We start from the raw sequence: 14660 nt of genomic DNA on the forward strand, positions 1-14660 counted from the left end.
CCTAACACTCTCTGCTGAAATCTAAACCCTTCATTACACAGGCAAAATAAATAGTAGAAACTAAGGAATGAAAGAACATGAAATTAAATTGGATATATTTAAAATAACCTCATTCTCAAAGTTCTGGAGAACAGTAATTTCTTAAAAAAAAAAAAAATCACTCCAATGGATTTTCCTTATACAAGGCTTATCAAATAACAGTACTAATTCACACACATGCGTGCACACACCTACACACACACGCGCACACACAAACCCTAAAATTTTTGAAAATACTCAATAATGCCAAACCTGTTTCAATGGTTTCAGCAAACTTTTCAAGTCCTTCAAAAGGCTGAGATCCTTCTCCTTGTTCATCTGTTAATTTCTGGCTAAGACATTCTTTTGCCAATTGCATACTGCTGGTCATGAAACTTGACCAATACATAGGCTCAGAACCAGTTGCTGCAGAAAATATAGATTAATCCTAGATAACTTCTCATAGTTACAACAAAGTTATTTCTTAAAATGCCACGTTTGAAATAAATTCTTAACCCTCCAAGAGACATTTAACATCACAGTATTACCTAGGCATACGATAATCTAAAAATTACTCTTAAGATTTAAATATCACCTTAGAATAACTGAGAAGAAATAACGAAAAATCACAGGAATAAGTAGACATGTGCTCTCATTAAATGATATGTATGTCTAATATTAATTCATGAATTCATTCAAGAAGTATTTAATGCATGCATGGTACTATTCAAAATACTATAGAATGGGGTCAACAGATTTTTTGGTGAGCATCAGATGGTCAACAGTTTAGACCCCGTGGTTCCTACAGTCTACTCTGACTACTCTCACTCTAGTGCAAAAGCAGGCAGAGAGAACAAGGAAATGAATGAGTATGGTAGTGTTCCAATACAAATTTATTTACAAAAAATGTCAGCTCAAAGTTGGCCTGTAGGCCATTGTTAGCTGACCCTGCTGTAGGGACAGAAAAATCATTAATTCTGCCCTCTGAGAGCCTACAATATAGTGAAAGAAAGGAGATGTTTAAGAAGGATTAGTAAACAACTATGCAATGTCAACAGAAAATACTGGCAGCTAAATTAGGAGGTTAATTCTTCCCACGAACTGAAGTTAACAGGAAATCTGGTTAAGGTGGCACCTGACCTAGGCTGTAGAAGGTCAGTATAAATGTAGATAATACAGAAGAACATCCTGGGAGGGATACATGAACTGGGAAAAATCCTTTCCAGATATTCCCTCATCAGAGAATTGAACTTACTTCCTTACATTATTCAAAACAAACTGAGATTGTTAGAATTACTGTCTTCCAAAATGGAATTTAAAACCTCTTTTCGCAGAGTATTTTTCAAGCAAGGGAGAATATTTGATTTTCCATAAGAAAGTATTATTCTTTCTACTCATCATGGTTAAAAATAATAAAATATTCTTGTTAATTAAATGCCATTATCAAGGAGAATTTCCACACACAGACTACCAATTTTCAAAGTACAGGGGCTATTAATTCGAGTAAGCATAATTTAAACTCTGGTGTTTCAGACAACACTTAGGATTATCATTCCTCAAGTATGTCTTGACCAACTTCACTTGCCACTCAAAGAATTTAAATTCAGAAGTTAAGATGATTTACATCATGACTCTTACTGGCTTATAAAACACACATATACACACACACACACTCACTCCAATGTAGAAAATCTGAACTACAACAGGGCACAGTGGTTAAGAAGGGACTCCAGAACTAGACTGCCTGGGTTGAGATCCCAAGTTTCCACTTAATGAGCAATGACTGTGGACAAGTTACTGAATCTACCCGTGCTTCAATGTCTGGCTCCATAAAATGGAGAGAACAGTATCTATTTCAAAGAGCTACGGTAAAATAATATTGGCAGAGCACTCACAACAGCATCTGGCATGCAAGAAGCACTATATATGTGTTTGGTAAGTCAGAAAACAGCATATATGTGACTAAAGCTACCACATGGATATACCTATAAATAATGACTTGCTACTACTTTAAAGCTTTTCCCTCTTAAACTGTCCTTTTAAATGTTTTCGATCCTAAGGAAGAGGTGGAAAAAACAGTATAATGAACACCTGCATAGCTTTCACTTAGATTCGTCAAAACTATACACACACTCACAAATACACATCCATTCTCATTATTTTGCTGAACTATCTGAAGGCAAACTGCAGGCATCCTAACACCCACTCACTCACTCCTAAATACTTCAGCAGGTAACTCCTAGGAATATGAACATTCCCCTGCAAATGCTCAATAACATGAACACACCCAACAAACCTAGCACTGACAAAATACTATTTTCTATACATTCCACATCCAAATTTCCCAGCTGCCCAATAACATCCTTCATAACAAAAACACAGGATTATCTACTGCAGTTTCTCATGTCTTACTCTTCTTTAATCTGGCACAATTACTCTATTTTCTTGTCTTTCATGAACTGAAACTTCTAAAGAGTATCACCCAGTTAATCTAGAGAATTTCCCTTATTTTGGATTTGCTTGAAGTCTTATGATTTGATTCAGATTAAGCACTTTTAGCAAGAGCAGTATATAATATGATGTGTCCTTTTCAGCCATCACATCAGGACATACATCATGGCAGTTTGGCCCACTATTGATGAGATTAAGTTTGATCACTAGGTTGTTGTGGGGACTATCAATTTCCTCCACCGTCAAAGAAACATTTCTCTCTCTAAATAACACGTAATCAATGAAGTATGTTGATATATCTCAATATCAAGTTCCTCAACAACTTTTCACCAAATGAGATTAGCATTCATTGATGATTACCACCTGTACCAATTTTTTTTTTTTTTTACCATGGTGGCCAAAACATGGTGATGATCTATCAATTTTTCTACTCTAGTAAGTAGATATTCTACTGCATACAGAGCTTTCCCTTCTTCCTGCCTCCCTTACATACGGATTACTTATTTGTAACAATATGGACTTAGAGTTGTTTTTTTAATTTATAATCCACTTATTGTCATTATTCCAGATTTGGCCAACAAGAGCACCTATAAACCCAATCCTCAGTCCTTTTAACATTTCTCCATTAATCTTTAAGCATTTCCCTTGTTTCTGGCACAATACTTTGAAATTTTAGAACAGTCACTTTATATGATCGGTAACAAATAATTAAACCAAATCATCAGTATACTAAAGTTACCATGGGTAAGTAAGGCAAGAAGTAACTCTAAATATAAAATCACACACCCCCAAGTCCTAATATTTTATCTGCTGAAAATCTCACAAATATAATGTTAAGTAATACCGGGTTTAATGCAATTAGGTTACTTTCCCAATCTGTGAAGAATACAAATAGAAACAAACAGAACAGAAACACATAACACACCTACCTAGGCGGGGTCTAGGCCGGAAGACCATTTCTAGCCCTTTCACTTCCAGTGCACAATTATCCTGCAGCAAGGAGCCCCATGGAACTGACAGAGAAATTGACTGTATGAATCCTTCAGTGACTTCTAAAGGTGCATCTGCCGACTCCAGGATCTCATTGAGACACTAAAGAGAAAAACCAAGTGCATTTTGAAATCACAGAAACAAGAACTCAAAATTGTTAACTTATTCAAAGATGCTGAATATGCTCATATGTAAGTCAGACACTAGGGATAAGGAAAGCAGAGTCCATAGTAAAGACTCCCCATCCTTATGAAGTTTACAAAATAGCTTTACTGTGACAGACACATGCATCAAGGTGTGATGAAGCTACATGAAAAAGGAAATACAGTACTATTTGAGCATGTAAAAGAACCTAATCTAGAGATCCAAGATAGGCCACATTGAGGAAGTGCTATTTAAAGGTGAGACCAGAGAAGGCTGAGGAGTTAACCAAGCAAAGGAGTCCACACAGAGATAATAACATGTGGAGGATTCAAAGAAAGCAGAGGTCAGAGAGTGCAAGCCCACATATTTGAAACACAAAACTTTCTGAGAGGGAAATTAGGCTCTAGCGTAGTGTGCTAGTGTTATGGTGATGAGCCAGAGATAAGACTACATAGATAAGGGACAATGAAATCCAAATGGCCTTATAATTCATGTTAAGAAGTCTGACATTTACCTCAAGAGCAAAGTGAAGCCACTGAAAGATTTTAAGCAAGGGCACCATGAGGAGATTAGAACTTTTGGTGAACCACTTCTGCGAACACACTGAGTTGCATGCATGGGAAGAAAGTAAAACTCAGGCACAAAACCGTTCTGAGCCAGGGAAGCCAGGGAATTTGGTTGGGTGAGGACAGTGACACTGAGGAGAGTCAGAAGTGCACAGATTTTTGTAGAATATTAGGAAGTAGAATTAATTGGCGTCATGAGAAATAAAGGAGGAATGAAGAACGACTTCTGGGTTGGAGGCTTAGACAACAGGTTAGCTAGTAGTGCCATTTACTGAGGAAAAAACCTGGAGAAGCAGGTTAGGGGAAGCTCAAGAGCTCAGTTCCAAAGAGTACATGTGAGGAGACATTTGGGCGGAGATGTCCATAAGGCAGCCAGATATTCTGATCTAGATGTCAGGAGAGTCATCTGGGTTGATGATATGGAAGGGCATTATGAATCCAAGGGGTCAATGAAGCCCTAGGATGAGGAGAGACAACGTTTTTAGAATTAAGAGTCGGTTGGTCATCTGACTCTTTATTTCAGCTCAGGTCATGATCAGGTTGGGTGTAGAGCCTGCTTGAGGAACCTGCGAAATAAACTAGAAAAAAGCAAATGGAGAGCAAGAAGGAAAATCAAGAAAGTCTTACATCCCAGAAAATCATGGAAAGACAATTATAAAAAGAGTGCTCCAGTGCAATAAAAGGTAACAAGAGGCCAAAGATTTTTAAATGTCCACTGGATTTTGTGATATTTAGGGTATGGGTGATCCCACTGAGAGCAGTTTCCATGGCGTGGTAAGGCAAACCAGACTACAGCAGAAGACAGAATGGATGTAAATATAGTTAATAGAATAAATATATTTCTTGACAATGTACTTTTTTTTTTTTTTAAGATTTTATTTATTCATGAGAGACACGGAAAAAGAGGCAGAGACACAGGCAGAGGGAGGAGATGCAGGCTCCATGCAAGGAGCCCGATGTGGGACTTAATCCCGGGACTCCAGGATCACACCCTGAGCCAAAGGCAGAAGCTCAACCGCCGAGCCACCCAGGTGTCCCAGACAAGGTACTTTTTAAAATTAAATAACAAATGTTTATTAAATGACAGTTTATATGTAAGGTACCTCCTGCATACTATGACGAATAGCAGGGTCATAATTCTTGGCCTACAACTTAATGTTGAATGTTGACATTAAACCAACTCACATTTTATCACTGGAAGTTACTACTTTAAAAGGCTCTCTTCATGCTGGTGTTTGTGTAATCCTACACTTTCTGCAAAGCACACAGGCATGGGTGGTTTTAAGGTAAACACATCCAGATCCTCAATCCAAAAATATATTCTGTTCTACAACTGACCTTCCTGAGAAGAGTATTTAACAATGGCACTATGTTGGATCTCCATTCCCATATTCCCTTGTCCAATTTCCCATCTTCTACTTATCCAACAAGGCCTATCATTTCCCTTCCCGAATCCTCCTTTTGTGCACTGCCTAGGTATGAAAATCTCCAGGCAGCACAAGCAATACGTTTGCTAGAATGTATTTTGGTCAGAACACTACAAGTCAAAGAACTAAGTGAAGTTGCTACTACAAAATCCCTTCAATTCTCATCTACTTATTTATGCCTCAAACTTACAGTTATTTAAAAAATTTAGAATGAAATTTATGGTACCCTATCAAATTCTAGTAAGTATATTCATTTATGGGCACACGAACTAATCCGGAAAAGGCAGAAACCACCTACCTACATCGTTAAAAAAATGTATTTCCAATAGAAGTTTTTATGTTCAATTTTTCAAACATATATTTATATGGTTTTGATCAATGGCACACTTGTTACAACACAATCCAGAGAAAAAATGTTAATACTTAAAGCCTAATGATTATCTGATGGAAACACTAATAAGATCAATATGGTAAGCCCTTAGAGGAATTAAGGAAATCACTTAAAAAACTTAAAAGACATCAAGTGAAGAAATCATTAAAGGAATTAAAATGAGAATTAAAAGGAATTAAAGTTTAAAAGGGAATTAAAAGGAAATATTTACTTAAATACAAAATAAAGCTGGACACTAACAGTAAATTTTTAAATATGATCAATTTCAACTTAGTTACATGTTTTTATTGAAGAGAAATCATAGCATGATCAATAGAAGACTTAAGCATAAAATATATAAATTAAGATAAAGTTCTGCAAAGAAAGATGGACATAGGAGTTCAACGCGGAAAAGATACAATGTTGTCTCCAACTACTGATGAAGAGCTTGTTCAAGCATTTTTAAATTATAATAGTGGGTATTTAGATCCTACTGGGTGAAAGCATGTATTTTTTATATCAATATTTACAACACAATAAGAATTATTCTTTACAACTATTTAAACTGTTAAAAAGAAAACTAAAGGCCAAGGTAGAGTCACTTGTCCCCCAGGACAGCAAATCAAGATTTAATTGCAGTCTCAACCTCTCCAGGAGTGAAATTTTAAGCCAAACAAACTGGATTTTCTGGTTGGCACCAACAAGGTAACCTGGGGTCTCTCCCCCAAAGAAAAGATGAGGTAATCCACCTATGACTCCATGTTCTTCCCCCTAAGGAAAGAAGTCCAGGGCTGAAATAATCTTTTCTTTCACTAATAACTTTTTGCCCTACTCTCCCTCCTTCCAATAAAAACCTTCCCTTTTGCACAACTTTGGAGCTCCCCTCTACCTGCTAAGTGGACGCTACCCAATTCAGCCAATTAGATTTTCAAATGCTCTTGGGTGAATTTTGTTTTTTAACAAAATTTTATTACGAAAAAATTTTAATTTTAAAATACACAAAGAATGCAGTAATTTTTTAAACATTTTAAGATTGGGCAAACATGTTTGAAGAACAATCCTTTAAAATATCATGTAGTCAGGTCCTAGCTCAGTCACTTTATTAGCTGAGTGGCTTTGGACAAGTTCTTGAGTCCCAATTTCCTCATCCATAAAATAGGATAGTATCTATTTCATAGGGTTATTGTGAGCATAAATGAGATATTAACATGTAAAGATGCTAACATAGTTCCTGATACCAAGGATGCACTTTATAAATGCTGACTATTGTTCTTTATCTTGCACAGTGCCTACCTAGTGCAACGATGAGCACTATTAGGAATTCAAGGTGTGTCTGACATTATGAAGAAAAACATGAAGTTATGTTTCTCTTTAATAGGTACCATAAGAGTAACTAGGAAAATACAGCTTATTAGTTTAAACCAAGGCATCAGAATTCAAAAAGAGCTAAAACACAGCATAAAAATTAGCAAGACCAAACTTAAACCAATTAACATTTCATTAGCACTTAATACATACAGGACACTGCACTACACTATTTAAACCTATGTTACTACACTAAATCATCACAATAGCCCTCTGAACTAGGTATTTTTGTGCCCATTTTACAGATAAGGTAACTGAGATCAGAAGAGTTAAGTACTTTCAAAAGCTCCTCAGTTCATCACTGCAGAAACAAAACTATATATGAAAGAGAAATATATATTTTCACAATGGAAAATTTTGCAGAGGCTCATCAAAATCATGTGCTAACATCAGTAAGTCTCTAAAATGCAAGATTTGGGCTTAGGAGCTGGCTTATCGAACAAGCTTTCTAGGACAGAAAAATTCTCAATCCCTTCGTACTACTGTTTTCCAAAATGCAATCAAGGACAATATGCATGACTCTCCTAGAATACTTCCTAAAAATTCAGATTCTTGAGTCTTTAGAACACAAATCTATAGGGAAGGGGCTAGAAGTCTGCATGCTAGCAAACTTCCTAGGTGAACCCAGTACTTCTAGTGTTTTAGTAGCTCAGGTTTCTTAACCCTTTTGAGCCAGTGTGAGGTACAAAAAGAACATAGGAGTTAGAAAGACTTAGGTATAAAATCTTGCTGTACTGCTAATATTAAGCCTGAGTAAGTTACTTAATCTCATAAAATAGAAATGTAGCACCCAACTTAGAGCAAGAAAATGTATATAAAAGCACCCAGTACAGTATACAGAGATGGAACATGCTTTTAAAAAAAAAAAAAAAGATGCTATTATGCTCAAAAGCAAACTAAAATCCCTTACCTTGACTCCGTGTCCCCTCAAGTCATCAACCTCTTCTCTCATAGCCAAGGCAGAGATTCACTGGAACCACCAACTACTACCTGCCTTCTAACTGCAGCTCCTAAAACATTCCTCTTAACTTCCAAAAAGACCTACCAAACGCAAAGAACAATGTTCAGTCCTCACCTTCCTTGAATTTTCATCTCTAATTCCTATGGCAGCTTCCCTGTCTGAAATTCTAACTTCCTTCGGCTTCCATAACACTCTTCATGCTCTCACTCTCCCTTCCGGTCCTTTACCACTTAGATGGTGGTATTCACCTCAGCCCCATGCACATACTACCCATGAACTTTGTGCGGTTCTGGTTTCAGTCAGTACTGACACTGATAACTTCCAAATTTTATCTTCAGCTCTTCCTCAACTCCCATACTATGTATGTTGTGAGAATTAACAAAAGGAAACCTCACCTATTATGGGGGGTGGGGGTGGGCAATGGTGGCTTAGCTGATTGCGCATCTGAATCCTGATTTAGGCTCAGGTTGTGATCTGGGACTCCACACTCATCAGGGAGTCAGCTGGGATTCCATCTATTGCCCTCTGCCCCTCCTCCCACAGGCATTCTCACTAGTGGGCTCAGGCACTCTCTCTCTCTCTTAAGTAAATAAAAAATAAATGTTAAAAAATAAAACAGGGGATCTCTGGGTGGCTCAGTGGTTTAGCACCTGCCTTTGGCTCAGGGGGCGATCCTGGAGTCCCAAGATTGAGTCCCGCATCAGGCTGCCTGCATGGAGCCTGCTTCTGCCTCTGCCTGTGTCTCTGCCTCTATCATGAATAAATATTTAAAAATAAAAAATAAAAATAAATAAAAATAAATGGAGTCAGGAAGACAGCAGGGAGAGACCTCAGGCCCTACCACTGGCGGTCGATTACAGACCTAACAAGGAGATACCTAACTTGCAAGTCCATCCTACTTCAGCTACTATCTTCCTATCCCAGCAAGAGGGAGGAAAGTTTCCTCCGCACCCCCCCATACCCTGGCCCCCACAACCACCCAGAGCGGGGAAAGACAGTAACAGCTCAGCCAATGAAGAGCCACGCTACTGCAAACTCCCAGTTTACTCCAATGGACTTTTTGTCTCTAACAACCCTTCCAACTTCTCCCTTTCCTCTATAAAAGAGCTTACTTCTTTGTTCTACGGGTTTTGCTGTAGCTTACTTGTCCCAGATTGCAATTCTCTGCTATTCCCAAATAAACCAATTTTTGCTAGGAAAGCAACCGGCAGTTTTATTTTTAAGGTTAACAATATATAGCTCTCACTGCCTCCTGAGCATCTCTGTCTGGAAGTTCCAAATTCCCCTTAAAAAAAAAAAAAAAAAAAAAAATCCATGTTGAAACTTAAGCCCCCCCCCCCCCCCATCTCAATCTCCTCCTTTCCTCTCCTAGAGGGATGGGGAGGGAAACAACAAATACAACCTTCTCCATTTCTAGTATTTCATACTAAACCAACTAACTAGAACAAGTGCAGTAAGCTATAGTCATTCAAGATTCATCCCTCTACTCCTGGTTTTCATATTTTCAAGTCAATTTCAAAGGAAAAATTTAGAATGTTTGACTCTTAAAAAGGAAAGGATGCATCATATAAGAGGGGAAAAAAAGTTCAGAACAGTTTATTTCATGGGTTATTTCTTAAATTTTTGTACCATTTGGTATCTTTGGAAGAGAAGGGATTAAGGGCTATTACTTCATATTCAATACATTTCTTTTTATATGTTTGTGTGTGTGTATTGTGTTTCCTCTTTACCATTTGAAATTTTTGCAATGAGTATGTTAATCATATAATAAAAGTAACTAAAACATACCAAAGTTTTAAACTGTATATAGGCAATGACAGCTTCTGTACCATGGGGATTGTCAATATTAGACAACTATCTAGGAAAATGGATTTGATAAAATTCCCTTCTCAATAAATATCAACTTTTCATTTGTCTCAATTTTGTGGCTACCTTAAACCTGTAACAGTTCAGAAAGTTTTATTATGGCATTGAAGAACAGTATTAAAAGAACTAATACAAAAAAAGAAATAATATGGTAATGTTAAGGAAATAGTTCTGGAGAGAATCAACAGTTCGAGAATTTACACTGTGCCACTAAGGTACAAAATAATGGCTCTATATAAGATGTTTGAACAGGTCATACTTACATATAGTCCTATATGCACTTGGGTAAAATTCCCTATATCCAGTATCATAGAGTATTTAGAAATTCCCTCATTCTGAGAAATCCCAAGATCTACTACAGCCAGTATATGAATAGGACAAAATCTCAGCCTACTTGGCTAAATTGATACCCTGTTATCTACTTAGGCAACATTTTCCTCATTAGCCTGAAGTATATCCTTGTGATTGAGTACTTCTTAACCTAAAAGCAGAGCCACCTGAAGTGCTCAGCAAGTGTCCTATTTTAGATTACCTTAGAATTTTAATGTTGAAGGCCATTTTGCTTTCAGTTATCAATGAGTTTCACATATACACAGAAAAAGGTAACTCTAGTCTAATACACCATCTGGCAAAGAATTAGTAATCAATATTCCTTAAACTGAAGATTTTTACTATATATACCAGTAAGCAAGAAAGCAGTAGAAAGATTATTAAGTAAAAATTAAAAGGCTTCAATGTCTTAATGTCTATCCTCCTGGACATACTGAACCTCTGTGAGGAAAGGATCTTCACCCATTGCTATATCCCCCCAGCCCCTCATAGTGGCACATGCTAAGAACTCAATAAATGTAACAAACCAACTGATGACAAAACTTCAATTAAAAAAATTAGAATAAAGTCATAGTCTTAGAAAGCTAGAAAAGGTAAGTCATCAAATGCAACCTCCTACCCAGTAGAATTTCCTTCTTTCAACATTTTGCATTTTCAAACATTTCCTTGGGAAAAGAATTCATAAATGTATGAACCCACTACAGTTGTGGAATAGTTTCAAGCCCCTTGCTTCTATTCCTCCCTCCCACTTCAAGCCCTTCAAGGTAGTAATCTCCAAAGTGAGGTGTATGCATCCCAGAGAGTGTTAGCAGGTGATCTATAGGTATGTGAGAAGTTAGACATTCTATATTCAATTTTTCACATTTTTAGCTTTAAAAGTCCTACTAACATTTAGAAGACAAATGGGCATTGGCACGGTCACTCAGGCCATGCATCAGATTAGAACAAAGGGAAGAACAGTAGTTCCACGTTGGGGAAATGTTAAGAGTTAAATATACTCGGATATTCCATTTCAGAATACTGAAACTTATTTGAGCACAGATTATAATAAAAAGAGACCTTTAAACAGTAGAACCTTTGTAAAGAGACAGAATGTGACAATAACTTCCTGATTTCCTGGTTTTCTTATGGCCAAATATTTAAGAGTTGAATTTAAAGATAAAGTTTTCTTCTACACACAGAGTTCCAAATATACTAATGATTGATGTGATGATCCATGGCTATCAGTAGCATATGCTACCTAGCAGGGAGAGTCCAAAAACAAAACATTTCACTTTGCTAAAGTAAAGATATCACTTTAGGGGCGCCTGGGTGGCTCAGCTGGTTAAATATCTGACTCTTGATATCAGGTCCTGATCTCAGGGTCATGAGATTGAGCCCTTTGTTGGACTCCAAGCTCAGCATGGAGTCTCCCTGAGATGATCCCTCTCCCTTTCCCTTTGCCCTCCCCTGACCTAAAAAAAAAGGGGGGGGGGGGTAGTTAAAGATATCACTTTAATAATGAGAAAATAACTGCTTTTCAGGGCACCTGGCTGACTCAATCGGCAGAGCATCTGACTTTTGATCTCAGGGTTCTGAGTTTGAACCCCATGTTGGGTGTAGAAAATACTTAAAAATAAAATCTTAAAAAAAAAAAGGAAAAACTGTTTTCTAAAGGATACTTGCATTATAGAGTAGACATTTTGGAAAATTATATTTGGAAATGTTTCCATTCATACATGACTTTGTTACTGAAACATGTTAAAAATATTGCCTATTTTTTAAAGTCATCTACATACATTATAAAAGATCTGAAAACATGAAAAGATTATCCAAGTGAATCTAAAAGTCTTAGTTTTTTAAAAAAGGTTTTAAAGTTAATTTTTAATATATAAAAATGCAACAACTTCTAATTAAATAGCAAGAAAACTGAATGAGATCAAGGAAGAAGGGAATTTCAACACAATCTTGTGCATAACTGATGGCTGAGAATTGAACCGTTTACTAACGTCGCCAATGATGTGATTCTTCCATTTGGACCTATGAATCTTCTTGAGGTATCTTTTTTTTCCACTCATGAAAATCATTAAAATCAAGAGTCAAAAGCAACTGAATTTGGAATCAGAGCTTTGAAGAGTTATAGCTAAGTGTCACATCAAAATTTAGACTAGTTCAAACACAGCATACTATAACAGATAATCAGCAACAGCAAATATTTACTGAATGCTTTGACATTTGGCCATATTCTTTGCCTTCGAGGAACAGAACCATAATCCTCAGATTAGGTCTAACCATAAATTGTTTTCTTAACAATCCTGAAGTTGTAAATTCAATCTCCACCACCTGAGGCACCTACGTGGCTCAGTCAGTTAGGCACCTGACTCTTGATTTCGGCTCAAGTTATGATCTCAGGGTCCTGAGATGGAGGTCAGGCTCCAATTAGGCTCTGTGCTGTGTGGAGTTCGCTTAAGTTTCTCTCTCCCCGTCTCCCTCTGCCCTTCCCCTCTCCTGCACACACGTGTGTGCATACGCATGCGCTCGCGCTCTCTCTAAAAAAAAACAAATGAGAAAACAAAACAGAACATTAAAAAAAAATCGCTGCCTGATTTCCCATGAAGATTAAAAACACAAATAAGAATGCCTAGTGCGCACAGTACCTGAAATAGATGCCCAATAAACACTAACAACCATTTCCCTGGCTTGCAGCCATGTGATTAGTGAAGAAACAAGGGGCTTAAAAATTAGGTCTGATTTCTCACAGTACCATTTGCTAGCTGTGTGACTTGGGGCACATTATTTAACTCCAACTTTAAAATAGAAATAATAGTACCTGCGTTACAGGGTTAATGTGAAAAGTCATTTAGAAATAATGCATAAGATCATTCAACCCACAAAAGACAATGAATAGATCTCCAATCCTCCTCCTCTAAGATCGCTTTTTCATACCTATACTAAAAGTATAGACTCCTGGGTCACTGAACTGAAAAATATCCATCAGAATCCTTATCTTCAGCGAAGAATTACAGCAATACACTGTCCTGACACAGTGCCTGGCATGGAATGTATACTCCATTAAGGTTTATTAATCTGAGGTGAATTACTATGCCCACTGTCACTTAGCTAACTGGCAGCCTGGGTTAGTGTGATTTAGCCTCATGTGGGACTGGATCTACTCAAACTCTTTCCACTATGTGTACTCTTCCTAGTTAAGTCATCTACGTATTAAAAAAGAAAATGTTTATTCATACAAGTGCAATTAATTGAAGGGTCATAATAAGATGTTACCATAATTTGAGTTTTTCAGGTTTCTGTGGCTAAGAAGTCATTACTGTTAACACTTTTATACAAAAGAAAATAGTTTAGCTTTTCACACAGCACCTCCCCATGGTGCACGGGGAGGTTTCCTTTTGTTTTGCTCAACTATCACTACCGGGAAAGTCACTATGTTTATAACGTCCTAAACGTAACCTGTGTACGAATGCATTTAGGATAGTAAACCTCTAAAACGCCACAAACCAATCCAAACCGCTAGCAGCAAACTCCAGCGCAAAAAAATGAAGGGTCGGGGGCAGGAGAAAAGCTGGTCAGGGGGATCCCTGAGTGGCCCAGCGGTTTAGCGCTGCCTGCAGCCCAGGATGTGGCCCTGGAGACCCGGGATCGAGTCCCACATCGGGCTCCCCGCATGGAGCCTGCTTCTCCCTCTGCCTGTGTCTCTGCCTCTCTGTGTGTCTCTCATGAATAAATAAAATCTTAAAAAATTTAAAAAAAAAAAAAAGAAATGTTAAAAAAAAAAAAAAAAAAGCCGGTCGGTTCTTGTTCAACTCCCGGCTGACTACAGTTTAAGTGAAGCGCTCCGCGTCGCACCTACAAATGCAGGTACAACCGTCCGGGCTGAAGCACCTGTAAGACACACCGAGTCCGCGCACAGCCTCCCGCTGACAAGTAGAAAGCAGGTTTTCAAACGCCGCAGCGTCAGTGCTTCTGCAACACCTGCTTTCACGCTCGGTCACGTGAGGCCAATAAGCAAAACCGAAGCGCCCTACTAGGGCCACACACAGGCACTCACAGGTGGGCCTCGCCGGCGTAGGTATCATTAAGCCAAAACAGGCAGAGCGGCCGGCGGCCTTCGCCTCCTTCCTCCCAGATGGCAGGCGCTGCACAGGCGGCCCTCCCAAACCAAGTGAAGGGATGAC

General features: G+C 37.9%; 1 protein-coding gene across 6 annotated transcripts in view; it reads right to left on the reverse strand.

Moving 5' to 3' along the window:
* Positions 1-14660, reverse strand: part of ATG2B (autophagy related 2B) — a 71348-nt gene that overhangs the window by 55662 nt on the left and 1026 nt on the right. For all 6 annotated transcript variants that reach the window (XM_077910498.1, XM_077910499.1, XM_077910497.1 and 3 more), the window contains exons 2-3: positions 3399-3561; positions 292-444 (exon numbers count right to left, since the gene is read on the reverse strand). In XM_077910498.1, coding sequence (XP_077766624.1) covers positions 292-444; positions 3399-3561 — 316 coding nt within the window. The remainder of the gene's footprint in view (positions 1-291; positions 445-3398; positions 3562-14660) is intronic.

This window comes from Canis aureus, chromosome 9 (assembly GCF_053574225.1).
Source record: "Canis aureus isolate CA01 chromosome 9, VMU_Caureus_v.1.0, whole genome shotgun sequence".
Taxonomy (NCBI): domain Eukaryota; kingdom Metazoa; phylum Chordata; class Mammalia; order Carnivora; family Canidae; genus Canis; species Canis aureus.